The sequence below is a fragment of the Phasianus colchicus genome, chromosome 1 (genome assembly GCF_987193195.1).
Source record: "Phasianus colchicus chromosome 1, bPhaCol1.hap1.1, whole genome shotgun sequence".
In the NCBI taxonomy this organism is placed as follows: Eukaryota; Metazoa; Chordata; class Aves; order Galliformes; family Phasianidae; genus Phasianus; species Phasianus colchicus.
Genome location: NC_143436.1, coordinates 92,998,771 through 93,025,304, shown reverse-complemented (window position 1 = coordinate 93,025,304; position 26,534 = coordinate 92,998,771). Strand labels below are relative to the sequence as shown.

General features: G+C 35.7%; 1 protein-coding gene across 8 annotated transcripts in view; it reads right to left on the bottom strand.

Annotated features, from left to right (window-relative positions):
- EPHA6 (EPH receptor A6) overlaps positions 1-26,534 on the bottom strand; it is a 515,780-nt gene that overhangs the window by 255,036 nt on the left and 234,210 nt on the right. For all 8 annotated transcript variants that reach the window (XM_090152397.1, XM_090152418.1, XM_090152412.1 and 5 more), the window contains 2 exons: positions 13,858-14,013; positions 5,977-6,312 (listed from right to left, as the gene is read on the bottom strand). In XM_090152397.1, coding sequence (XP_090008523.1) covers positions 5,977-6,312; positions 13,858-14,013 — 492 coding nt within the window. The remainder of the gene's footprint in view (positions 1-5,976; positions 6,313-13,857; positions 14,014-26,534) is intronic.

The following is a 26,534-nucleotide window of genomic DNA, read 5'->3' as shown; positions in this document are numbered from 1 at the left end:
CTTCATGCTGCATTCTGCATAGGACTTTATGGACTGTCTCTAGCCAGTAACCACTGTACTAATATTTTTCTTCAAATTTTTCACATAAGCAGTGCTGGAAAGTAGTATTTTGCACTGATCTCTTAACAGTACAGAGTTTGGTGAAAGTATCAGTACAGCTGTAGGTATCAGGTCAACAGATGCCATACACTTCTCATTCACTGTAATCTAAGAAAATGTCACGATATTTCTTATTTAATCAATTCACATGGCTTGTGCTCTACTGAAGGCCGTTTTGTGACTGTTTCATAAGAGTCTTTTATGTGACCTGCTATCCCATATTGATAATTGGTTATTAGAAATGGCTGTTCCTTCAGTTTTCTACATCATTAACATGAATAGTGTGGAAGATGGTTTAAAGCGCTTTGCCATGTCAATATACAAACAGAAACATTCTTGACTTTAAAGTTACAAAGGAGAATCACATCTACAGAGCTTTGAGACTTAAGAAGAAAAAAAGGAAAGCTGACTGTTGATAAAGGGTGAAAGTCCGATGCTACTGTGGGAAGCAATTTTGGAAGAGTGAGCACGGCACTTCCACCCCGTCCTAATGAGCATCTTGAAACTTTACCATGATCAGCCAGAGGAATTAATCCTGAAAATTGTCCTGGTAGAAGTAAAGCTATTCAAATGCTTTCCTGATAGCTGGATGAGTCTCTTTATAACTTAAAAGTCTGCACTCCTATTATGATGATAGATGTTTACTTCTGGAAGAAGCACTGAAATCCTCCCGTGCACTGCTCAGTTCCCTCAGCTCTAAGAGAATGATAAGAGGCTGCTGTTGCTACAGAGAATCCACACTGGGATACAACTGCATCTCAAAAGTCACCTGTACTAGAAGCAATGAATTGGCCATAGGTTATTTGGAAACATTAATTAAATGAATAGTAATCACTTTCTGACATTGGCAAGACTTTACCACCAGTTTAGAAAACATCACCTAAAATATATCTGCCAATGGATATAAGATAATATGAATTAAATAAAGGAATAGTGCCAGATTTCCAGTTTCAGAATCTGCTATAACACTTCAGCTAGGCACAGGCAGTCTGCATCAGACAGGCATACCATAACTAGACAGGCCTCTAACACAGTGACAGTGTGTAAGCCCAGGCAGAAGGAAGTCTACATGCCAGCTTGTCCACCAGCAGCAGGTCTTTGATGTCATGGAGGCCAGAGTCACTCAGGAACTGCAGGACTGAGACAGGATAAAATGAGCTTTTTGGGAAGCAATGGCAGAAGGAACACTTCTCCAGTGGTAACTTTCTGCCAAGGCAGGAAAGACATGGAGAAGGAACCCACAAATTGAATGATGCTCGCGAAATATCCCATGGCTAGAATGTGATTTTAGGGGAGGTCACTGCTTGTAGGACTCATATAAAAAAGATGAGTTGAGGACTGCAGGCACAGAGTTCCACAGGAGAGGCACGACAAGGTGAAGATGCAGATCAGACAATGAGAAGAATACTCAGAGGCACTCTAGTTACAGAGTGCTACTCCTCAGTTGTACCACTGAAAATGCTAGTCACACTCTGTCTTACATACATAACCACTCAGGATGTGTGTCACAACTCCACTCCTCCAAACGGCAACTTTAAAAAAACCCATTGCACTCAAATAATAGAACACACAAATGCTCACTGAGTGAATGCATATGTTGAATATTATTTGGAAATAGGAACTATTGCTTTAAGTTCTGTTTTGCTTAATTATTCATTATTTACTACTTAAATTATGCATGAAAAACCTCAAGTACTTCTGAGTTTTCTTTATGCAATGCAGACTCCAAGGTGTGGTAAGAAAGTTATGCAGTGAGGTGTCTCTTCCTTCCATTAGTTGTATGAAAAAATAAATCACAATTCAGCATATAATTCTCAACCTTGTTACACGATGATTTAAAGTCTATTGAGTACAATTACATCATGCTCAGCATACTTACTGCTGTATAAAACTTTATAATCCCCACAAATAAAAGGCATCATAGCACTCTGCAAGACAACAGTAGTTGATGAGGATTTTTTGTATGTTTTACCCTTCAGCTGTTCACAAATTACTTTCAGAATTAATCTGAGTACACACTTACTTCATAGTAATATTCTTCCTCGAACAGGGACTTAAGTGCAGAATTTTGTTCTATCTGTTCATATATGAATTGAAAGTATGGATTATTTTCATTTCTTATAACATTTAGAAACAAAACTACACAGGAGTAACACACATCTCATCTTCGCTCATCACTCCATCTGCAACATCTAACCTTCCCAACAGAGCCTTACCCCATCTTTGTTTGCTACACATGCTGGACAAGACAGAATGTTCTGTGGTCTTATACCAAATATGTTTATTCTTTCTTGACCGAATAGTCAATAGACAGGCTAGGTGGTCAGTTGGCTGGCCTAATGCAGTTGCACTTTGCTTTTTAACTTAAAGCTCTAACCTGCAACTTGGGGAACATAAAATCCAAGGGTACTTTTCACACTTCTATTAAGATAATGTATATTCAGTATGTCTGATAGACAATATGACTGCATAAACATCGTTTCCTTATGAAAGTCAGAAAAATAAGGCTACTGGATTTATGAATATTTGCACAAAAGTAATAATCAAACAAGTTGCGAATGGCAACAAATTGATTTTATACTGCTTACAGTAGTGTCAATAAGTTTTCTTTTAGTATTCAAGCAGATCTAGAAATGCTTTGGTCTTCAAACCATGAAGTGGTTTGCAGTTTGCAAAACCTTTTCAAAATTAGTGTTACTTTCCTTCAGTTTGCCTCTTGTCACTGCTAGAGCTGAGCAGCGTACTCAATCTTGTCGACAGTGGTGATTCCATGTAGAGGCAGTTAAGATTTTAATATTAGCTCCTAGAGATGAGTCTTAATCACTTTTTAATTAGTTCACTTCTCCTGTCAGCAAATATTCTCCCTCTGATGCTCTCAGACTGTACTAACTGTGTAATAATACGGCTCTTCAGTTTCTGTGGATGCCCACAGTACGTACACTTTATTGCATTAATCCTGCATTAATAGTAGCATCCTCTCCAAAAAGTAAGAAGAAAATCCTAAACAACAAACTATTTTGTATGTTTAAAGAAGACTCTAATTCCAAATAAAGTGTCAAAAAATGAAAACAAAAAGGGGGGGGGAGGCACAAGGGGGAAGTAAATCCAATATGCTCAAAAAAAAAAAAAAATGCCACCTCCTCAGTTACTGTCAATTACTGCACCTAACAAAATGGTTTGGATTTAGAACAGCTAAAGAAATTATTCTACATTCTTGAAAAAGATATAAGAGAACAGTTTGTGTTTTAATAAAGAGATTAACCACTATGTAATGTGTATAGTAAAAAATATTAAAATACTATGTACGAAAAAATACATACAAAAAGAAGGCATGAACAGAAGATAAACATGTTGTCTAAGTTATTATAAATATAGATTTTTTGAAATTAGACACATCAAAAAGGAAAAATTGTTTTAAATTTGGACTTTTGGTAATTCAGTCCTTGCCCACATTAGGATGTTTTTGACCTGTTATCATTTCCTATCTTTAACCTTGGATCTTTTGCTTATATGAACATGTGCATGATTTTACAGCATCTGGCAATAAGTAGTGCCAATTTCAGGATGATTAAAGTTACAAGGGAAGACTGCAACAGTGAGATTACTGTTTGGTGGTACATCTGGAAAATATTTTCAATATAAAGGTCTGTAATTCTGGTAAATAAGGCAAGAATTAAATTCTAAGTTGTTTACTAATTCTGGCTTCCAACGGAAATCAAAAAGGTCATAAATCCTTTTATCACAGAACATTAGCATGATCTACAAACATTAATAAAAGCTCTGCAATGAAGCTTTAGATATACAGTTTTGTTTCCTTAGGTCAGATACTCTAACTTTCTCCATACTACCACTTTTTATTCACAACAAAACTAAACTTACAAAAAATGTTTATTAATGTCCTCTCAATATCCATAAACCAAACATCCACTACTTTTCTTCCAAAATTTCTTTCATATGACAGTACCTTCCTCTCTTTTCCTTCTAAATACATACTTTGCAGTTTTATGATTTTACACAACAAGTTTCTAAGCCTACCAAAATTATTTTATCTTATAACTACATTTTATAGATGCTTCCATTTCATTTATTACAATGCTTCCACCTGCAAAGCTGTCTTTTTATATCCAAATAAACCAACTGATATTTTGGAAATCTAATCTTAAATTCTCTGAAGCCCTTTCAACAGCTTTTTTTTTAGCAATGTAAGAATTATTGTAGGGCATGCAAGCAACCTACACTCTAGCATTTACTGTCAGTGTGTCACAAATTATCAAATTATCAATCAAATTATCAGGTCTTATTCCTGTTTTGAGTAAACTGCAGAGAAAATCTATATCCTTAAACCAGAAACAGACATCAGTGGAAAGCCTACTGCTTAAAAACAGTTCACAAAGAGTGTTCAGATAGCTGTTAGCCACTTTAAAAATAAGCTGTATCTCTGGTGACCTCCACCTGTGCGTGCTAAGTGACTTGTGTTTAGTAACATATAGCAAAACTTCCAAAAATAAGTGCATATATAGGGGGAGTTTCTGGCACCACATTTTTTATCTAATAAAAAAGGAAATAAAGTTTCATAATGTGATACATAGCCTAAGAGCTTAAGACAATTCTCATTGCCAGGCACGTATCATTAAGCATCTTATATAATCAGCTGTTCTGTTACTATCATCACATTAAGGGTGAGAGAGTAGTTTTCATGGCTTTCCCAATCCATTTTAAAGAGTATTATTAGAGTTACCATCACTGTGATTATCATCATCATCATCATCACAGCAAGCTGTTAATTTTGGTATGCCCAAAGGCAAATAAGTCATTACTTACTCATCAACAAAACTACTTGTTCCATATACAAAGGTAGGCAGATTTTTGCTAGGCTGATCAATCAATGAAAGAACCCAAGGCCTTCCTACAAAACAGTATCCTCCTAAACATCAGCAGTTTTTGTAAATACTTTTATATTTCTAAAGACTTGCCACTCCAAACCCTCATTTGGCCAATTCATTTCCTGTCCTACATTTAACACTTCAGCTACACTTGCAATGTCACTGCACAGTAGGTAAAAAATATTTCTGGAACAAATGTCAGCACGAGATAATTTTGAAATAACCTTTTGATCTATAGTAGCACAAGCCAGAAGATAACGCTGCCACATAGGCTGCTTTGTTGGTAACCTAACACTGCTTTTGCTGGCATAGAAACTGTTTCTATAGATGGAAGGGGAAATAGTTGTAGAAATGTAACTATAGAACTCCTGTTATTTCACAGATTTCTCATAAAGGACTGCCTTCAATATGAATTTGAACTGAAATGGAGGGGGAGGGAAGCTCAGAAACAATAAATACAAAAGGGACTATTAAAGGAAGACAAAATCTTTTAGGTTACCTCATCTAAGAAAACGGCTCATACGGACGTTGGAGTATCTTATAGTGAAGCACACAGTACTCGTACTATGAAACATGGATACTAAAGGAAACCAGTTTGCTTTTATTTTAGCTATAAATTGTAAATTGATGGATAAAGTGGTGCTTTAGTTTTTCAAAACCAAAATCATAGGGAAAGTCTTTGAAAAGCATCAGACATAGACTCCAGTTGTGACAAACCACTAGTAGATTCAGGTAGTTAAAGCGTGTACTCAATTTATACAGAAAGATGCTTTGAACAAAAGGGTGTGATTTCATGCTCTCTGTAATGGGCTCAACGGCCAACTAACAAAAACATTTAGTGCCCTCATCAGCAGAGACTGAAAGCTGTCACACATAAAAGCATGTTGCAACCTGCAAAGCATCAAACTCTCACCCAGACTTCAAAAAATCAAAATGATATCCCTAATAATATATGACAGGGGCAAAGTAGCAGACATGCAGTACAGTGACTTACCATCTTGGTCTGTGGTAACTGTGATAGCTGTGAACTGCTTGGGAGAGAAACTCAACTCTGAGACGCCATTCGTGGCCTCGATTTCAAAGGTGTAGTTCACATGCGACACAAAGTCCAGCACCGTCACAGAGGAGTTGATGAGACCTGTGTGCCTGGGGATGAAGCGGATTCCTCCCCCACATATTTCACACTGGCTGGCATCTGACCCACATTTCTTACAGATGACACTGTAAGTGAGATCTTTTCTTCCTCCGGTATCACTTGGTGGGCTCCATTCCAACATGAGAGCTGTTTCGTTAATGTTAAAAATTACATTCCTGGGAGCAGAAGGTGGCCCTGCAAAGAAGGTAAGGAAAGACTGCTAAGTGACAACTGCCCATTTGGGGGGCAGGGGGAGGAGATACATAAATAATTATATTAATTTTAAGGCAATTATTTACAAACAATACTGATGACTGAATGATGAATTCAAAGAAAAATTTTAGAAATTGACTAGACAATTAAATTCCTTGAATATTAACCAGAAAGAATAAATAGGCAACATTATAAGAAGTTGAAAATTCTAAATGAATTAGAATTTATTTCAGAAATAATTTAAGGCAACATATAAATTAGTTGGGAATGTCCAAGTTAGGCTTGATAACACAAATTTGCACTAAATATCAACTGATCTTGTAGGATACTGACATTGAGATTTAACCACAAAAATTACTTTCTTATTCTCTGTCTAGCAAGGTAGGCTTTTTGATATTTATGCTCTTTGATGTTTTATAAGAGTTAAACTGAGCAAGCAAATAAATAAATAACAGCTTTGGAATAAGTACAAGAAGTAAAATTGTATTAATCCTGCAGTGTCAGATTAATTTTCTATCATTTCCCGCTATTATCCTCTGGGATTTCTTTGCTGCTGTTCATTAATGGAGACAGGTTGTCACAGGTTAAGAGTATTAGACACAAAAGATAGACACATAGTTTTCAAAGACAGTTTCTAAATGTCCATAAACCTTATGCACAAAACAAAACTCAAGGCTTTATGCTACAGGTTTGGATGTAAGACAAACGTGGTAAACTCAACTGGCAATTTCTGGATTTCTGTTGAGTTAAATGAGCATTACATTTTCAGATCTCAAGATTAAATCAGAGTGCATGAGGACAGTTTAGTCAATTGTTAGTAGAGCTTTCGAAACTTTAAACTTGCTTTACAGATGTTCATGATTTATGCAACGTGCCATTAAGACATGGCTATGAGACACTGGTTAAACTTTGAGTGAGCTTTTCATTATTCCAAGGACTCTCAAGCAGCCTGAAAGACTACACAAAACATTTGAAAATGATCTCAGCTAATTGTTGTAAGTAGATTTCTTTCCAGAAATTGAGCAGCGAAGTCAGTCCATTCTGAGAAAGTCAAATAAATGAAATATCATAATGATCTTTTATAGAAACTTTAAGACAATCAGAGAAGAACTAAATAAAAAAACTAACAACCCTCCCTAAATAATTAATCAACACATTTATAAGCTCCAAACCTGTAGCATGAGGACAAGGCCTGTGCCCAAAGGATAGTCAGATAAATCATAGCTTTGCATTAGGAAGGAAAACAAAATTACTAAAGCTCCTCCTCAGGCTACTCCATATATAAATTTGGATTTAAAATCTCAGTAAAAAAAAAGATAATCAAGTTAAATCACTTTTTCCTAGTTATTCAATTCAAATTTTTAAATCTTATTTTTCCTTAATATTTGCAGTTATTTTAAGCTATTTTTTTGGCTGAACAAAAACGTTGTGATTTAGAAAATCAAGCTTATGAGTAGCTCTTAAAAATGTACCTATAACTGAAGTAAATTCATTTACTCAATTTCTTATTTCTTGAAGATGACCTAGACTACAAAAATAGACCATACCTTAAATGAAAACATTACTTCATCTTATATTTTAGTAAAATACTATATAATGGTGAAGATCTATACAAATATAACAACATTTTGCAGAGAGAATCACTTCTATCTCTAAAGAAGGAAAGAGGCAGTAATAGTTGCAGAACAAAATGTCACTGTTCATCTAAATTTATAATTTTAAAGTGGTGCTATCTGTTTATTTATGCAGCGTAAGTATAAAAGCTGGAATGCTTATAAAAGGAAAAACTGTTTATATGGCATGGGAGGGATGATGTGAACTAAGAAATGCGGGGTTTTCTGTGAATTGTAGTTGAACATTTGAGTTGCTTTTTGACTTCTGATGCTTTTGTAATACTACACAGCAGGAGCTATGATTTTATTAGAATGACTTTTGCTCTAAGGTAAATGAAGAGTTAGGTATTAAATTTCAAGCACTTGATCATTAAAATACTTGGAGGTACTATATTACTTTTTTTTTTTTTTTTTTTTTTTTCCCCAGTGGATAAGAAGATTTAAGATATTTTGAATTATGTATTCATTTTTATATCTACCTGTGTGAAGTAGGGAGAAAGTAAAGAGCAGTTATTATTTGCTGAATGGTACGTGCCTCATTTGTGCTGATGATCAATATTTCTGGAACCTGACAGATGAAAATTATTTTTGTAGTTTGCAGTTTTTATGATCACAAACCATTTTGACTATTTCCTTCCTGGCCTTTGACTGTGAGAAATCTAATAGTGAAATATGAAATAATGTAATATGGAAGTATTTATAAATGTAACTTGTTAACAATGACTATTTATATTGATGCTTCATTTTTCCAGTGATGTGGAAAGCAGAGGCAAGGTACAGCCTTGAAGATGCTGATGTAGTAAACAAGCCTCTACAATCTGAGAGTGTCTCAGATTTAAAAAGTTAACTTCCCATAAAATTACTATGACATTGGTAGTTGAAGCTACTCTGGAAAAAAGTTCTTTGACTGGAATAAACTAAAACCAGAACGGATGAATTCAGCTTCAGTTCTTAGTATTTGTATGTAGAAGAGAGGATAATTATGTTTACTCTAAAGACCTTCCTATAATTAAATAATGACTGGTCTTAACAAATTCCCGTTGTTAAAACCAATGAGGAGTTTCAGGAATATGGAGGATGAGCCCTAATCACATCCATGTGTTTGCATGACTTTAAGCTGATCTGTAGCCCCCATGAAATAATTGATAATACTCATGCACTTAAAATTAAGCATGTGTGTAATCGCTCACAGGACTGGAGTCAGTGTTTTTTAAACTGGTTTAAATTTTATCTTACATAAACAGTACATACGACAATGGATCATCACAGCTCAGGTTTTATATGTTACTTCAGAAGCTCTGGCAGGCCCAAACATACGATTTAATGTGTATCTGGGCACCAGGAAACATATTTTTTTCCTTTTTTAAAGAATTTTAATTTGTTTAATTTCTAGTTCTATGTAGATGGTATCTGTGGAAGAATCAATATAGTAGATAAACTTTTTTTATGTATACTGTAGAGTAAAGGTTGCTATATTCATGATTTGGGATTTAATTCTCAATTATAAGAGGAAACATGAATTATTGTAAATTCACAATTCAATGAAATAGGAGAACATAATCAATTACATTAGGGATGTCTGAAAGTAATGGCTGTCCGTCTGCAAAAAACTTCAGACACCCTTCATACTGAAAGCCCCTCATGCCAATTTGCATGACGATTAAATAGCTTTTTAATTGCTGTTAAATTATGCCAGTTAAACTGTGATTTCATGCAAATATTAAACTGTAATGACATGCAGTGAATCATTTACTAAGATTTAGAACTTGGAACAAAGAGAAACAATTAATTCTAGCCCTCAGATTCAGCTAAATTATGTGTCACTGGGCTTTTATGAATGCGGCCTGATTGCTTTGTTATCATTTATAAATTATACAAAGATTATTCAACACATCAAAAATTTTGGCAGCAATAACCCTTCCGCAGACGTCTATGTGCAAAGCTCCTGGGGATTTCCTTACGTTGATTTTTAAGGAAACCAAGTATATTGGTGACAATGACGGATCCTATTCTCAACAGCAAAATTTGTGACTTAAGATTTTATGTAGAAGAGTAAAACACTTCAGATGGTTGAGCACTGGAAAAAAAGGCAGCTCTTCTACTTTTTGGATAAAACACAGCCTGGGTGTGAACAATGTCATTTACAAATTATAATGGAAAAACTACCTCTACACTCTCCCTGTGGAGCAGACTGGAACTGATGTATTATGGAGAAGAGGACTCACTCCAAAAGCTACAGAGCTGAGTTTATGCCTCATGCAGTGCTTTGCATCTCATCTAGCTGCTTTGTGCATCCTCTCCTTCCATGAAGGTGAAGTGCATTTTGCCCTTCGTGGAAGGAGGGAGGAGCAGTCAAAATGCTGCAGAAGTCTAGTGAAGGCAATGTAGTATTTAAACACTGGGCAATGATAGTCTGGAAAATACTTTCTGCTTTTTCAAGTGGGAAAGTTCATTACCAACTACTAAACTCTAATAATTGGGTGTTACTTGACTACTAAATTCACAGTGGATGTGCTGAAATTAATCACCTCCTTAGAATACCCAGAATCAGCATCTATCTGTGTCGCTTGTGCTCATAGTAGCTTTATTATATACACACATATATGCAATATAGATGAGTATTGCCACTTGGTTTGGAATGCTGTATGACAGTTTTGCCTTTTCAGAATTACTTATTTCTTTCTCAGTAAGGCAGGCAGGAAGAATTTCCTCATGATAGGAACTGGTGACTGCAAATGAATATTCCAAGTCTGAGCATAATCATTAACTGCACCCAAATATATGCATATAAATAACAATAGCAGCAGTAGAGTCAAAGGCTCCAAGCATATTGCTCGATTTTATGCTGGAAAACAGAGGTGGACCTTAAAGAGATTCAATATAGAGAATACAGTTTGTAACAGTGGTTACTGAACAGAACATAAGTGGTATTGCTGCAAAATTGTTTAAGCATAACATGAAAAGAGACATATTCAGACCCAGAGACCCAACATAAGTTTGCCTGTCTTTGACCTTGAAAAGATGGATCAATCTATCCAATTACATTACAGTGGGAAATGTTAGAGTTTATGTACACAGTAATCAGATGGAGAATTAGGTAATGCTGCTATTTGTTGCTCATTGTATGTACAGAGAGATTAATGATAGAATACATTCACATATGGCAAAGAAATACAATAAGGATAAAGAATAGCCGCAAGAGATTGATAAAAAGTGCCAATCACATGTAAAAAGGCTAGGAGAAAGTAATTAACAATATATCCTAATGTCACTTCCTTTTTTCCTTCTATTATGCTTTTCTACAAAGTACATGCTCCTATAAAATACTGTACAATTTAGGAAAAATATACAATATACACTTTTGCAGAATTAATAAAATTAGATTCAAAGCTCAGCTTAAAAAAAATGGATGCCTAAAGCTAGGCTCTTAAATACATGGTGTCTTAAATCAAGGTCATTAATCTCCATACTGCTACTTATGCAAGTTTTCCAGTATCAAGAAAAAATACTGGAGTGAGGAATAATGTCTAACCCTACAAAGGAATGCAAAGAAAGAAAGAAAAAAATATCTGGGCACCCGATCTACTGGGTGGCAATCTTGCACATGGCAGTGCATTGGAACTGGGTGCTCTCTAAGGTCCCTTCCAACCCAAGCCCTCTATATACGTCTATAATTCTGTGATCTACCTATTTTAGACATCTTGCTTTGCAGGATCTAGAGAGCAAATAAAAAAAAGGTATGAATGTAGTTGGTTCAAAATATTTGAAGATGAAGAGGTTTTTAAAGTGAATTCACTATTACTTCTGTGTTTGATTCAAGAATGACTCTTGATTAAAAAGTCAGAAGAAAAATGTGACTAACATGTCAGAACACAAATTTTCAGGTTGACATAAAAAATGTAGATATGGTCCAAAAATAGTTATGTACAAAATTCTTTTTCCTACTGTACAGCCCTTTCTCTTTATTAATTTTAGTTGGCTTATTTTTTCCTAACTTTTCATCTCCTCTTATTAGAGCAAAGCATGACAGTTTGGAAGAAACAAGCTAAATTCTAACCTGTCTCATACATCACTAGTATCTTTGTTTATTAAATTTAAATTAATCACATCTGTACAGACCCTCCAAAAGCAGTGAGGTTGTATTTATGACAAACAATTTTAATGACTGAGAGCATAATTTGAAAGCAGTGGGGCTAAATATACCTCTTAGGGAATAATTTGGTCTGCAGATTCTTCATTACTGATGATGTGAAAGAAGATAAGAGCACAGTCTGCCTGTCAGAAGCTTAGTAATTTGCAGAGCTGACAATTAGTGAAATAATCATCATTGTAGGTATAAGATAAATATATCTGCTGTTATATTCAATGAAGTACTGACACCTTGCAATCTAGGCTGAGTAAGAGGTAATGCACGGTGGCACTGAAGAAGAAACAAGGCAGAAACTATAATGTGGTTCACTGTCTCCCTTACTATTTCTTCAAGGCTGAAGTGAGATGAGACACTGGCACTTCTGTTGTGGTTGTTCTCTTCTTTGCCTCAGTTTACTTGGTTGCTTTGCCTGATGTCCTCAGAGAAACAAAGTTGTCTGGCAAAAAGTCTTTACTGACAGTTTTCAACCAAAGCAACTCTGCATCTTTTTATTCTGGGGGGAAGAGGGAGCAGATTCAGGGTGCTGTAAGTACCTATTCCCTGGTGCCACATGGATCCCACACAACTGACCTACCTTACCAACAGAAGCAGAGTTTAAAACTGAGCCCTGAAAGACAGTGAGGGAAACCTTATGCCATGTATGAGTAATTTTTCAGAGAACTGTTCTTTGTAAATGAAAAATCAATGACATAAACAATATGGAACCAGATGTACATAATGCATGAGTGAAACCATTGTCATAAGCATGAAATTGTCAAGGGTGCTTGGAATGTGTGTTAGCTCTGTGGGTAAGTTTTCAAGGCTTGTGCTCAGGCCACTCATTTGAGTGGAATTATTTGTAAGCCCATTTTCCTGTGGCAGAAAAACATTGTTTTTCCCCCTCACATATTCTGTGAAAAATCACAGGCCTATGTGCTTTGCTCCAGAGTAATCTGACAGCAGATTGTGTTAGTTGGGTTGAAGTCCTTATTTGAACCTTATGTGTCATGACATTATGTCTCTTAAGCAGCTGGAGACTGGGACTTACCCTTCACCCCTGAATGCTCTATTAGATTAGGTTAGATTAGACAACTTTCTGATAAGCTCCATGGATCTGTGAAATGTCATTTTTGGTAAAGATCACTCCCATTCAGTGGACAGACAATGGCTTAGTCTATGATCTCAAGATTATGGAATGCCTAAAACTTCATGAATCCAAATTGTATGGTATATTTCCAATTTACCCAGTACGGTGCCATATGGTGACATTACCATTAGCATGGGAAAAGATTCAACTCTACTGCTGTCAGCTCAGTTACTTTTACATGATTAGACACACCAAAAAATTGACTATGCACTGCTAGTTATTGTAATAGTACTCTTATTTTCTTTTTTTAATCTGAGGAGACAGGAGTTTATGCTATATCAGTTTTTATTGTTTGTTTGTTTATAAGCATCCTCAGTTTTTTGGATGTTGTTGCACGTGTTTTCATGTCTTTAAAATATATACTGATAATTAAAATTCAACACTGCTATCTGTATGACAGTGATTAAAACCTTATATTACTTCTCAGAACTACAAGTTAATAAATCATTGAAGTACAAAACATGTCAGTATTTTTAGGGATACCAGTACTAAATAGAAATCTGCTGCTCAAAATTTGGTTTAAAAAATCTCTTTTGCTAATTTTTATCAGGATTCTTCATAAAATGTGCCATTGTTTTTTTAAATACAAAAATGAAGCATGCAAGAGAATTGCAGGCACTGGTACTGATCAGACTTACGGGTACATGCCATAGTTGGTGGATCTTTCTCAGCTCTGAAGTAACCTTTTTCACACTGACAAACTGAAGTTGCTTCAACATAGGTCGAACTGTGTGGAGGGCACTTGGAGCACTTTACATTTCCAGCAAATGCTTTATAGAATCCAGGCCTGCAAGCTACAAAGCAAGAAAATAATATTTCATTAATAGCAGCAAGTTTTGGCCATAGGTAAAATCTGCCTCATGCAGTTATAACGCTTTCTCTTTCCAACTTGGATACATGTTATTCTTACCACTTAATACTTCAAAGTTTTTATTTTGGCCTATAGACAACAACAAAAAAATGCTTTCCTTTGGTATCTGACAGGGAAACATTAAAAGAGACAGCTTCCTAATTTATTGACAGCCTTTGCTGCTGCTTGAAGTTGTCATCTAGAAAACTTCACTAATATCAGTAAACACAAGCACACTGTCTATGATCTATGTATGTTCCGTGTATTAATAAATAGAAAGAATGGGATACTTTCTCATCTGTCAGTACTATTTATATGGCTTCCTTATTTAAGTAATGGAGACTCACAAAGCTCAATATGCTTATCCTCACAATGCCTTGATGACAAGGATGACACCCCTGTTCTTACAGGTGGGTCTGACCTGTCCACAGTCTCCTGAGATGGCACTTACAGAAGAATCACATTAGATGGGTCCTCTGCAGCTTAATGGAATGAAGGCTGTACGGTGCTGCTGTAACAATCTTTGGAGACTAGGAAAGAAGTGCCAATAGATCTAGCACTAACTACAGCAAGCCTCAGGCTACTTTTAACTGTGTTAAAAAACAACTGGGATAGCAGCTGCCCTGGGGACAGATATTGCAATGATCAGAGCCCATTGCCCACCCAGCAGGAGATGGAGTTCCAGAAGTTGTTAGTGACAGCATAACTTTAGATGCCCATCTGTTGGCCTTTAAAGCAGAAACAATTAGTTAAAATACATTTTCATAAAAGTGCCTGGTTAGCATTCTGAAATATTATTTTTAAACTGTCCTCAGAAATCATCACACATGTTTAGACAGATTTCTTCCTTTTTCCTTCCAGCTAAAACATTTAAACACACACCAGTATATACTGCAGTTACTGTCTTTTGACTTCCCAATCAACAAACAGAACAAAAACAAACAGAAGAGAAATTCTAGCATGTACAGACAGCACATGCTCAAATTCTTCCTGATTTTCACCAGTACAATGGAAGTTCTTGCTATAATTATTATTTTTAAGACCCATTTGGAATTTTCTTGTTTCAACATATTCAGAACTGTTTCCTTTACACTGCGTTACAGGAACTAGGTTGCATTTCCCACTCTTGCAAAATGGAAAAATAACAGTATTAAAATTAAGTGCTCTATAAATAAATATGCAGAATTATGAATTTTACAGATAAACCGTCAATTCAAATTAGGTTCGTCATTAAAAGGTACTAACTTTTAGATAACATATGCACAGATCAGTTTTGCTTTTGATTCCAAAGCACCTGTTTGATACCAAAGTAGTTTCATTAAGTGTCTGGGGGAAAAGGAGTGAGAGGAGCTGAAAAAAGTAACTGCTGATTCTTTACCAGAATCCAGAGCCAATTTTTCAAATGTAAGCACAAGAGCTCAATTATGACTCAATTATTCAGCAGTTCTCCCAGTGTGTTCTTCTGACTATGCTGAATATGAGGACGGAATTCTGCCCTGCTGTCATTAAAGAAAAAAAATATATATATTTCTGGTGCTACAGATAAGAAAGAAAGGTGGGAACAGCAGGGATTTTCCCTTTAAATGGCTGCTGGTCTGATACCTCTGTGATTACAGTCAGTGGCAATTTTCCACTGATTGGAATGACAGTGGGTTTGGTGTAATGAAGACAGCAGTATTGGAGATGCTGACTCTTCTTACCTTGCTGTAAGGAACTAAGAGATGAAGTAAAGTAGAATGTGGGAAGGGTGGCATGAACACTTGCTCCTTTTTTTTCTCATGCCCAAACCCTAACATGCCTTATCTGAAGATGAATATTGTTTTAATAGCTACCTTTAATATGTGTGTTGCCACACAAAGAAGTCTGTGATTAAAGAGTTGGCAATTCAAGGTTATCTTTGCAGTCAAATGAATACTTTTTAAAATTCTTATCACTTCCAAAATCTTTTCTATCAGCCATTAAATAACTCCATCTTCCCTTCCATTCCACAAATGACAAACCACTTTGGACCGAAAGAAACACAGCTTCCCCTTTCAAGATAAGTTTGAACTTTAAGCTTTTCACTAATATAAAATTCAAAGAGAAAATTACTACCAATTTAAAAATGCAATTGTTTTATTCTGAAATGGTTTTCTGGAGTGTATTTAAAGCGGGTATGTTTTCAATATGGTTTGATTTGTTTTTGTCTTAAAAGAAAGCATGTATACATTCATGGAAATGCCAGGGTAAAAAATGGGTGAATATGTAGATACTTTACTTTCTTTTGAAGCCAATCCAAATACATGCACCATTATGTCAGACATATCCCATAAATTCCAAAAAGAAGACAGCAGGGCATTTTTCATATGCTTAAGTTTATGAAGCTGTTGAGAACCCTCCCCACATCCAAATGTAGAATAAGACAATCACAATTACTGTATATTTTCAAATAAAATCCAGCCCTTCATAAACAAGTTGAAAACTCTTGCATATTCACAAGCTTGGGAGAATTCATGTCTTGGTGTAACTCAGAGCTCACTGTCAGCATTCAAGGTGAAACAAAACAGTCTATTAAGATCACTGAATATGCAACACAGGACTGAAATACAGCACTTCAGCTGCCAAACACAGCTTAGACTCTGCTAACAAATATTGCACTTCAATGGCAGAATTTCAACTTTAGCAAGATGTAATTATTTATAATTTTCCATGGAAAACTTGCAAAAATTAGGTTTACTATCAAAGTTTTTAAAAGCTTATTTAACAGAAAACATATACAATGCCACATTTTAAGGGCTATGATTTCTCTTGACTTGTTATGAGTTAGATTTTGGCAGGCTGTTTATGGCCTGCTACTAAACAGGCACAAGCTGAGTATATCTTTACACAACTCATGGTCTGTAAATCCTGGTTCTCTCATGAAGAAAAGAAGAGTCTCTCTAATTCTTCTTTGGCATATTTTAGCAAGACTGAATACGGTTTGGCCTCTTTCATGGAGCTTAAGGCTCTGTAAGACCACTTCTAGCTAAGAGCAATTCCAATCAACACTTAGGGGAAAATTGTACAAATAAGTCAATGGTACTTGTGTTCCATTTCCAATTTGTACAGAACATTTTGCAAAACTGGAGTCTATAAACGATCTGCTATGAAATCATAGACTGCATCACTGCAACTCACTCTAATATCAAACCATATACAAGTGCTTGAGGCATGCAACTCCAGAGTCTTAAAATCACATGGTATCTAAAATAAGGATAAATATATGACTCCCTAAAGAGCATAATCAATAGAACTACCTACATGTTCAATGCTAACCAAACTCCTTTATGAAGGAGGATCTTAGCTTTTGCCCAGCTTCCTATCATTTCTACTTTTTGTTCTTCAGAACTCACACAGTGCACAAACTGCCTGATGGGCAAATCAGAAACTCAGAGACTTAATTATTAATGGGTTATGGTTTTGTATTTGGAGAGGGAAAAAAAAAACAACATCTTTTCTATGCAAAATGACAGCCTATGTAAAATACATTACATGTAAGTTGAAAGTTTGCACTAGATGCTTATGTATGCAGGAAATTTCCTTTTGTATGTGTTGAAGAAATCAGCACTTTCAAAGGTTTTATCACAGTATCTCCCTCACTCAGCTAATAGCGAAGTACATCATTTGCAGATATTATTTGTGCACCAATGACTATCCCTTCTCCCTCCAAAAAGTTTGTTTTTATGTTTGTTACCACACAGCATTGTTTTTTCTAACCTCTAAATCACTGAGAGGCATTTTATTTTCCCTAACTTTATCTAACAGAAGTGACTTTCTGAGCTACTAATTATATGAACTGTATAAGATTTGACTTTTGTAAAGCCTGGGGGATGATAATAAAATATTGCCTTAATGGGTAAGTAATTAGCAGGGTGTCTGAATGAACAATTCAAAGACACTAAAGTTTTCTCCAGTGAAATACCAGGGATCATACAGAGAAGTACTGGTAATTTAATTGGCATCACAAATGATAACACATCTATGAATGTGCTATTACTACAGCTTTATCAGGATTTGATTATGGTGATATAAGTTGTAAAAACTTTGTAATGAATATCGTTTTCCTTATTTAATGTTTAATGTATGACATTTAGTTTTTGACTGTGTTACACACAAATGCATACAAAGAGAACACTGCAAAGCTCTGGTGAACTCTTTAAGAAAGTGATTTATGACTTGCTAGTGTCTCAGCTTGGGCTGAGAGTTGGAGGTGTTTATCCAGCATTGCAAAACAGTTCTACTGCTGTTGGTGCTATGTGCAGGGGTGCTGAATGAGACTGTAAAAACATTTGAGGTGCACTGTGCACCAGAGCCCCAAGACATTGTTTGCAATAAGACAGAACCTTAATGGTTCCCAAGTGTATGTGTATGGCACTTTCCAAAGGGTCTTGTGCTCTTCCCCATGCATAGCAGCACAGCCTATGGACAAAACCGCTCCAGAGGACCCCCCAGCGCCTCTCCCCACTAAGTGTTCAGCTATGGGGACTCTGGATCAGTACAGAGTTCAAGTTCAAGGCCCTGCCTGGACCTACCCAGGGAGCCCTGGACACTGTAGGCCCTGTGGTTGTTCAAAAACTCAAACTAATAGCTGGATATATATTGTAGAAAGTGCAAAGAAAACTACGCTACACCGAGGTATCTCTGGGAATTCAGATATATTGCCAACGCCAGCAGGCCCAGACAAAGGCTGCACATGGTCTAACAGGCCCTGCTCTCGCAGCACTTCTCAGGCTGTGAGGGGTGAGTGCTTCAATCCCTGCAAGATTGGACATTATTTTTAAGGTTCTTTTGATTTGTCCAGAGTAACAAACAAGGTAATGGGTCAATTACTAGTCTTTTCTAATCAAGAAGGCTATGGCTGTTGAGCGCCTTCCTCACCTGACAGGTATTCCAAATGCTGACAAGTGCAGATATGGTGGTCGTATTAGCGGCCACAAAGCTTTCTGCTTTAAAAAAAAGGGCCATTTTCACTGCTGTGTGGAACTCGTTATATACCCTGATTTCACACACTTTTATAAGACCTGAATCACAGAATGATAGAATCACAGAATGGCTTAGATTGGAGGGAGACCATAAAGACCACCTAGTCCCAACCTCCTGCCATGGGCAGGGCTGCCACCCACCGATCATGCTATCCAGGGCACCATCCAATGCTTCCATTCAATCCACCACCATTACCAAGAAAAGGGAGTGAAAACAAAACTAAGGAGCAACTTTCACGCATGCCTGACATTCACTGGTGTGTGTGCGGGAAACATTTCTCACGAAAATGGGATTTCTATAGATGGCCGAGTGACCATCAATCAAATTAAAAAAGAGAAGACTGCTGTCATTACAATGAATAGTAACTATCAGTAGCTCTGTGGAAGAGCTGGTTTAATCTTTCTGAAACATACAATTTACTATACTTTTCCACACCTCATACATTTTCTTAAATTGCTTACTGAAACCCACCATTGTACTATGAGACTGATATTTCTATATTTGTTATGTTCTGTTAATATATAAATATTATAAGTTTAATATCCTCTTAATCTTCTGATATCTGATCACTTTATAGAAAGAGCAATCTAAGAAAGCCTGTTTGACTCTACCTCTGTGCAGATACTAGGAATTATAACAATATTTTAATCTATTTATATTCTATTAAATGTACATAGAAAAGAACAAGTAAGTATATAGAAAAGAACAAGAGAAAATATAATGAGATGCACAAAGTGTTTTACTTACAAAAGAATATGATCACAAATATTAGGATATTAAAAAATTGGGACAATAGAAGCTAGGATAACAGTCTTCAAATGTGAGTACTATCTGATTAAGTAATCTCATGTCTTTTCTTTCTTCACATAATCCTTGCTGTGTTCAGGTCACAAATGGACTAGGAGAAAGAAAAGATACACTTTATGTGATGACAGTGAAACTATGTATGAAGAGTTGCCAGAAACATGAGGCATGATGAGCTCACTGGAGGATGACCAGCTATGATAGATTATAGAATAAGGAACAGGACATGTAGTTGAAGTCACATGAATAAGACATCATATGTCAAAAAATCAGAAGTCTTCTTTGACTCCTTTCACACAGATGGTACATACCCACATATATACCCACAGACAACTTAGTGACAGAATGGCCCAACCATTTTAGGAAAATGGACTGGATTAGGAATGGAAATTCTCTTCTTTATCTGCAGTAAATCTGATGAGATTACACAACTGTGAGCTGGGGTATGCACTTCAATGCATCTGTGTTTGTATTGCCAATCAGACTCTTTGCTTGCCAGAATCTTCTGATTTTTAATATTCCTATTGTTTGAGGTGAAGAACAGAGGACAATGTTACTCACTCTTTTGACTCTGGAAAGCAACAAAGGAGAAGGAAAAAAAAAAAAAAAAAAAGGCTGGCTTTTTCAAATTAAAGTACATGATGAAGACAGGTAAATTAAATTAATTATTCTTTCCCTTTGTGATAAATCTTTTTTTTTTTTTTTTTTTTTTTTCCATGACTTATTTTCTTTCATTCTCATATTTCCCAGTATTCTACTGAGGCTATTTATTAAAATGATTACAGGCAATGACAAAAGAGATAATTAGTGTATATCAAACAGTATTTTCAGTTCATGTCAATACAGTTTTTTCTGGTATAAAATATCAGTTGCAATACAATAACTGGAGCAGTGATTCAGGTCACATACCATGTTTTTAAAGAATCTGAGTTTTACCCAAAAGCTCACACAGACAAAGAGAACAGTCAATGATATTAATTTTATCACCGCCTGTCATACTAGATGCAATTCAATAGTTCATCAAAGAACTAGGATGCACACAGCACAGCACAGGTGAACACTATTCTGCATTTCTTAAGCTGCTTTGTCAGCTACTTCTCAAAGCCTTTTAAGTTGGCAACTAAAGGCTTCTGATAAGAACAAAGAGAAACATCTTGTTTGCCACTGAGGTGACTCAAATAGCTTTTGCAGAGTGAAAACAAATTATATTATTAAGCTTCGCTTTCTGCATACAGAGCTACAATTATTTGGTGACTTAAACTGTTTCTCCTGTTGCTCTGGAGTCTATCAAAACCCATTCTTTGTCATTGCCTAGTAAGGGAAGGATTTGCGAAGTTTTGGAGGAGGACTGGCTGTCAGTACTGTGGCCTCCCCTTAACCTGCAGTCAAGGGGAACATTGGAGTTCAGAAAAAGTGTTAGGGTTGACACATCTGAGTGTGCTCTTTTCTTTGTTAACTACATGCAGAATTATAGTGTCACACTGCCTATGTATATTTATTACCTTATATGTTTTTTCTGAAGGTCTGTGTAAAGTAGGCACACTTGTTTTGTTTCCATACATTGCCTTCATAGACTTAAATACAGACTTAAATACACTGCTAATTAATATTTTTCTTCCATTTTATTTTATTTTATTTTATTTTATTTTATTTATTTTATTTTATTTTATTTTATTTTATTTTATTTTATTTTTTAATGCCAGGAAAGCAATCTCTAAGAGCCTTCCAGAACAACATAACATCCACCACCTGTGTTCCCTCTCTGAGAAAACTGTGTATTTTGTTTCGAATGTTAGTGTATGTACATGTACACATGTTACATACACAAACATGGCTTTTCAAAAAGATATATGTATATACAATATAGTAAAAGAAACAAAACCAAGGAGGCAATGGGATATGTGATGATCCATAATTCTTTTTGCATTACATCACAGGAAATCCAGACACTGGGATATCATGAGCTTAAGATCCATGCGACCTACATCACATGCAATTTATCAAATTTATAATGAGCAAAGTAAAACATTTCTACTGTATATCAATAAGTGTGCATGATGCTAAGCAACATATTAATGAAGTTTATATGTAAAATGGCTCTCAGTAGCTTAAAAGAATAATAAAAATGTTCTCTAATTCATTTTATATTATTTTTCCCATCCTCAGAAGAGTGAAACAAATTTAAAATGACTAATAGGGAAAACTGGCTACATTAATAGAAGTAGAGGTGATCCCAAGATTCAGGAGACACAAGAGTGCAATTAAAATATTGTGTATTTTATAGTGTAATAATATATTTGGCCGTTATGCTTAGTTTTCAGATTATTCTATAGGTTCATATCCATGGAGATCATTGTGCTATGCATAGAACAATGCTCAATTGTCAAAATCAAATGTAAAAATATTAAATGTCACATAGTTCTCTGTGGAAAAGAGAGGGCAGATAGCCGTGTATGTAATTACTACCACCATCATACTAAAGTATGATGTACTTTAAGGTCCTTATTTCCTAAACAACTATTTAGACTTTGTTTTGTAATTCTACCTTCCTGATCTTAAAGCAACAACAACAAAACTAAGGAATATTTACAGTATAGCATTGCAGGAGACAGGTTAATGCCCAAGACCTTGTAATTCATCAGGGAGAAACAACAAAACCCATACACAAACAGAAAATTCAATTATGTGTAACAGATTTCCCAAATAATGGAGTAAATTATTCAGTTGTTTGGCTAAGCTTCAAGTACTAATGTTATGTTTCTCAATGCAGTGTAGATTGTTAACCTCTTTGAAAAGATCTTGAGTAAGGACTTGCTTTTGTTTTCAAAAATATTTTTAGAAGAGTATTGAAATACTTTCTTAGATTTAAGAATATGATACTGGAAGCATAGATACTATTCAAAGAAAGACATGAAAAATTGTATCAGTATGCACAAAACTTTCCTTTTCACTTAATTCTCAGGTCTACATCTACAACACTGAGATGGCAGGTAAGAATGGTTCAGCATAAATAAATTGAAAAGTGACAAAATTGCAAGTAGCTGAAAAGAGGCTTATTTGATGGAAATATCAAGCACAGTAACTATAGGTCAAGATCATGTCTTGCAAAATAAATACTGATCATAAAATAGGCTACACTGCTTTAAATAGGGTCTGCAACCTTTTAAAATTCATCTTTAAATGAATTTTATGAATTTTATAATCTTCACTGATGAATCAATACAGCTAATTTTTCAGAGCAAGTTATAATATTGCAACTCACGTTATGTTTAGCTCAGATACACCTGCCTAACGGGGCTACAGAGATGACTGTAGAGTTTCACTTTGCATGAGATTAATTTAAGTACATCAGTATAAGCTCCAACAGCAAAAAACAAATTTGAGCTAATATCAAAACAAAAGCAGCTTTTATGCCGCTTAGACGCTCCTCAAAAGACATTAGTGATTATCCTCTGCCCGGAGAAGATGTGTCAGTGATTTGAGATAAACATGTGTTTTGGACAACCAAGTCAATAAAAAGGCCGCAGCTATTAGAATAGGAATTTTTAACCATACAGACACTTGCACAACTACATCGCTGCAGTGCTGTGTTACTGCATTACCACAAGGAACCACGATTAATAAAAACATGATCTTTGAAGACTTGGTTCATAATTTCCAGGCAGGAACACCAGACCTGGTTTAGTATTTTTAGTGGAAATAATCTGTGATTCCAGCATGTAAAGACAGTGACGAGCTCTGTACCTAAATATACTGTAAATGTAGTGCATGTGGCCCTAAAAGCTCTTGTTAATTGGTAAAGACAGAATCTCTCCCTACAAAGATGGGGAAGATGTTTCTGGAAGGTCCTCAGCTGACACTGTCTTCAAGTTGTTTCAGCAACATTCAATGCACTGATAATACAAAGGCAGGTTGTGCTCAGTCTCAAAATAAAATTACATTACTGCTATTTTTTATATACATGAGAATAACAAAAAGACTTCTCACCAAAATGTTAAGTGACAAAAATGGCTGGAAAACTGGGGTAGTTGTATTAGCGTTGGGAGAAATGAGACAAGAGAGGCTGCCAGTTCCTGGGCAGGCTGACAACTGGACATGGTAATCCTAGAGAGTCCCTTCCAACTCAGGATACTCTATTAACTGTTTCTGGCTTATATGTGCTTCTCAGTATAGAAGGGATCCCTGAAATCAAATCAGTTTTCTGAGGTAGGAAATATGCATGCTCAATTGCACTGTTATGTACCCAAATTAGTCTTTTGCTCTGTTCTCTGTGATGCTTTATGGAAAGACCCCACTGAAAATCTGCAATTAACCAGATTTCTTAAATCTTGAACTAGTATTTTCTACAGTGCCTGATTTTAAATGAACACCACTGTGTTTTAGGAAGATAGTAAAAGAATAAGTAAATTGGTCAGAATAATTAGGGAATACAGCAGAAATAGTAATCAAGGAATGTGAGAGCAGTGGAAAAGCAGGGAAGTGATTTCTAGCAATATATCAATGTGCACCCCTGGTATTGGGAAGGCCTGCAGGAAAAGTAAGGAAGAAAAAGCCCATTCCATCTCCAAGCAGTCATCTCCAGTATCTCCACTACTCACTCATCTTTAGACAAGCAGGAGCAATATAACTCTAAGAACGTTACAGGACAGTGCAGTGCTGGAGTGAATGGAATGTATTCATTGAGTCCTCCAGTTCATCAATAGCAGCCATTAAAGAATCTTCATTTTAAAAGTATAATCTTAATAATAATAATAATAATGCATTTAATTGATTTTTAATCATCATTATGGTTAAGTTTTATTCTTAAGAAAATGTTTTCTTCATTCTGTCATTTCAGTAAAGGTGGTCTCTGAGTTGCCTGGAAAAAGTGTAATGCCAAGAAGCATTCTGCACCTGTGTAAATCTTTAGAATTGAAACAGCAGATAGTCAGCTGTAGTAGTCATCACTCAGCATGATCCCTGCTGGATGTCTAGGGTATAAGGCCTGTTCTATACAGCTAGGGTATAAGACCTGTTCTACTCAGCTTCCCTAACAGATCTGGAAACTGGTAACACAGGGAGGAGCACTCTAATCAGGAAAGCTCAATGCCACATGTCAGAGAAGTGGAGAGAATGCTTTAAATCTCCAGGTGAACTTTGTGTATTTAACACATCTAGCTCCTATTCAATGCACAAGCCACAGCAAAATGGAAGAACTTTTGTGTCTTAAACTGAGTGGAGCACGTCCCTACAATGAGTGTTGCAGTGGCACGTATATCCAGAGATTGTTTTGAAGGTTTAAAAGAAAAAAAAAAAAAAAAAAACCAGAAAAAAGGGAACTGTTGCTGCTGTAGTCAGACTAAAGCAATATGGAAATAAGAAATCAAGAAAATCTGTTAGACCAAGAGTACCATGCTGTAGTGCACACAGGGACAGTTTATTTAACTTCACTAGGAACTATTCAGTGTATTAAGCTGCTTTTCATAAAGGAAAGAAAGAAAGTTGAAATAGTGGCTATGCTATACTTATTTCCAGAAGGGCTGTTTGTGTGGAGTGAGAACATAGAAGCGTGCTAAGTTTCTCAGAACAGCAATAACTACATGATTGTTTCACAAGTCTGGTGCTGAAAAAATAATCCATCCCTTTTAAGTCATGGTCTTGTCCTTTTCTGCATCTTCCCATCTATTGTCACAGTGCTTGTAAAAAGATGAATTTCCTAAGCCACAGTTGTATTACTAGCTTTGTTCCTAGTTCAAGTAGGTACCGCGTTGTATGCAAGATTTTCTCCAGTATCATAAATACATTCAGATAGTGGCTAATATGATGTCGGTTTCCAAATAGATTTTTCTTTCTTGTACTGTTCCATGTTACAAGTTTTATAGATGGTAACAGTTATAAAAATGTTCCCTCTTTATCTGAGCTAGAGAAACATTTCTTAGCATTAGAAAGATTCAAATATATCTGTCAGTGCTTTCTTACTGATATACGTACAAAAACTGATATATAGAGAACAGTTTGTTGATCTTATGGTATCCTTTCTCAAACCCTTCAGAGATCTGATTTTTCCTCTATCTCCCTTTTATTGATGCTGTAAACTGATTTATCTCTCTAATACTTCTCTTTTCTCTTCTCACTTCCTCCCACAGTATGAGAAAACATGTTTTTATTTTCAACTCTGCTTATGTTAAATAGTTCATGATTCATTTCTCTAGTCCTTGTGCAAGAACAGACCATTTGAATTTGCAGTACACATTTGTCTGTTCATAACAAGTGAATCTGCTAGCCTGGGTTAATTAATTCTTATGACATCAATTATTTCATCTGTTTTGCAGATGCTTATTTTGGAAATGATTTTTCTGAGGCTGTAAGGTTTCAACCTGTGACAAGTATCAAAACTTCCTGCTGTTAGTTGCAGCAACAACATTTTCTGTCTGCTTAACCCATTATTGCCAGACTGACTTATTGTGTAAGAGCAGTAAGTTACCAGCACACTTCGCAAATAATTAATGACACTTGGCTTCATGCCTCAGCACACACTCAAGGTGTAAACTGAAAGCCTACTAAAGCTCTCCTTGACATGACTTATTACTTTATTACAAAACTGTAGAACAGCTTTCTGGAGAAGGCATACCTTGAGTGAATGTAATATACCTACAGGCAGTTATTCACAATAAAACCTGA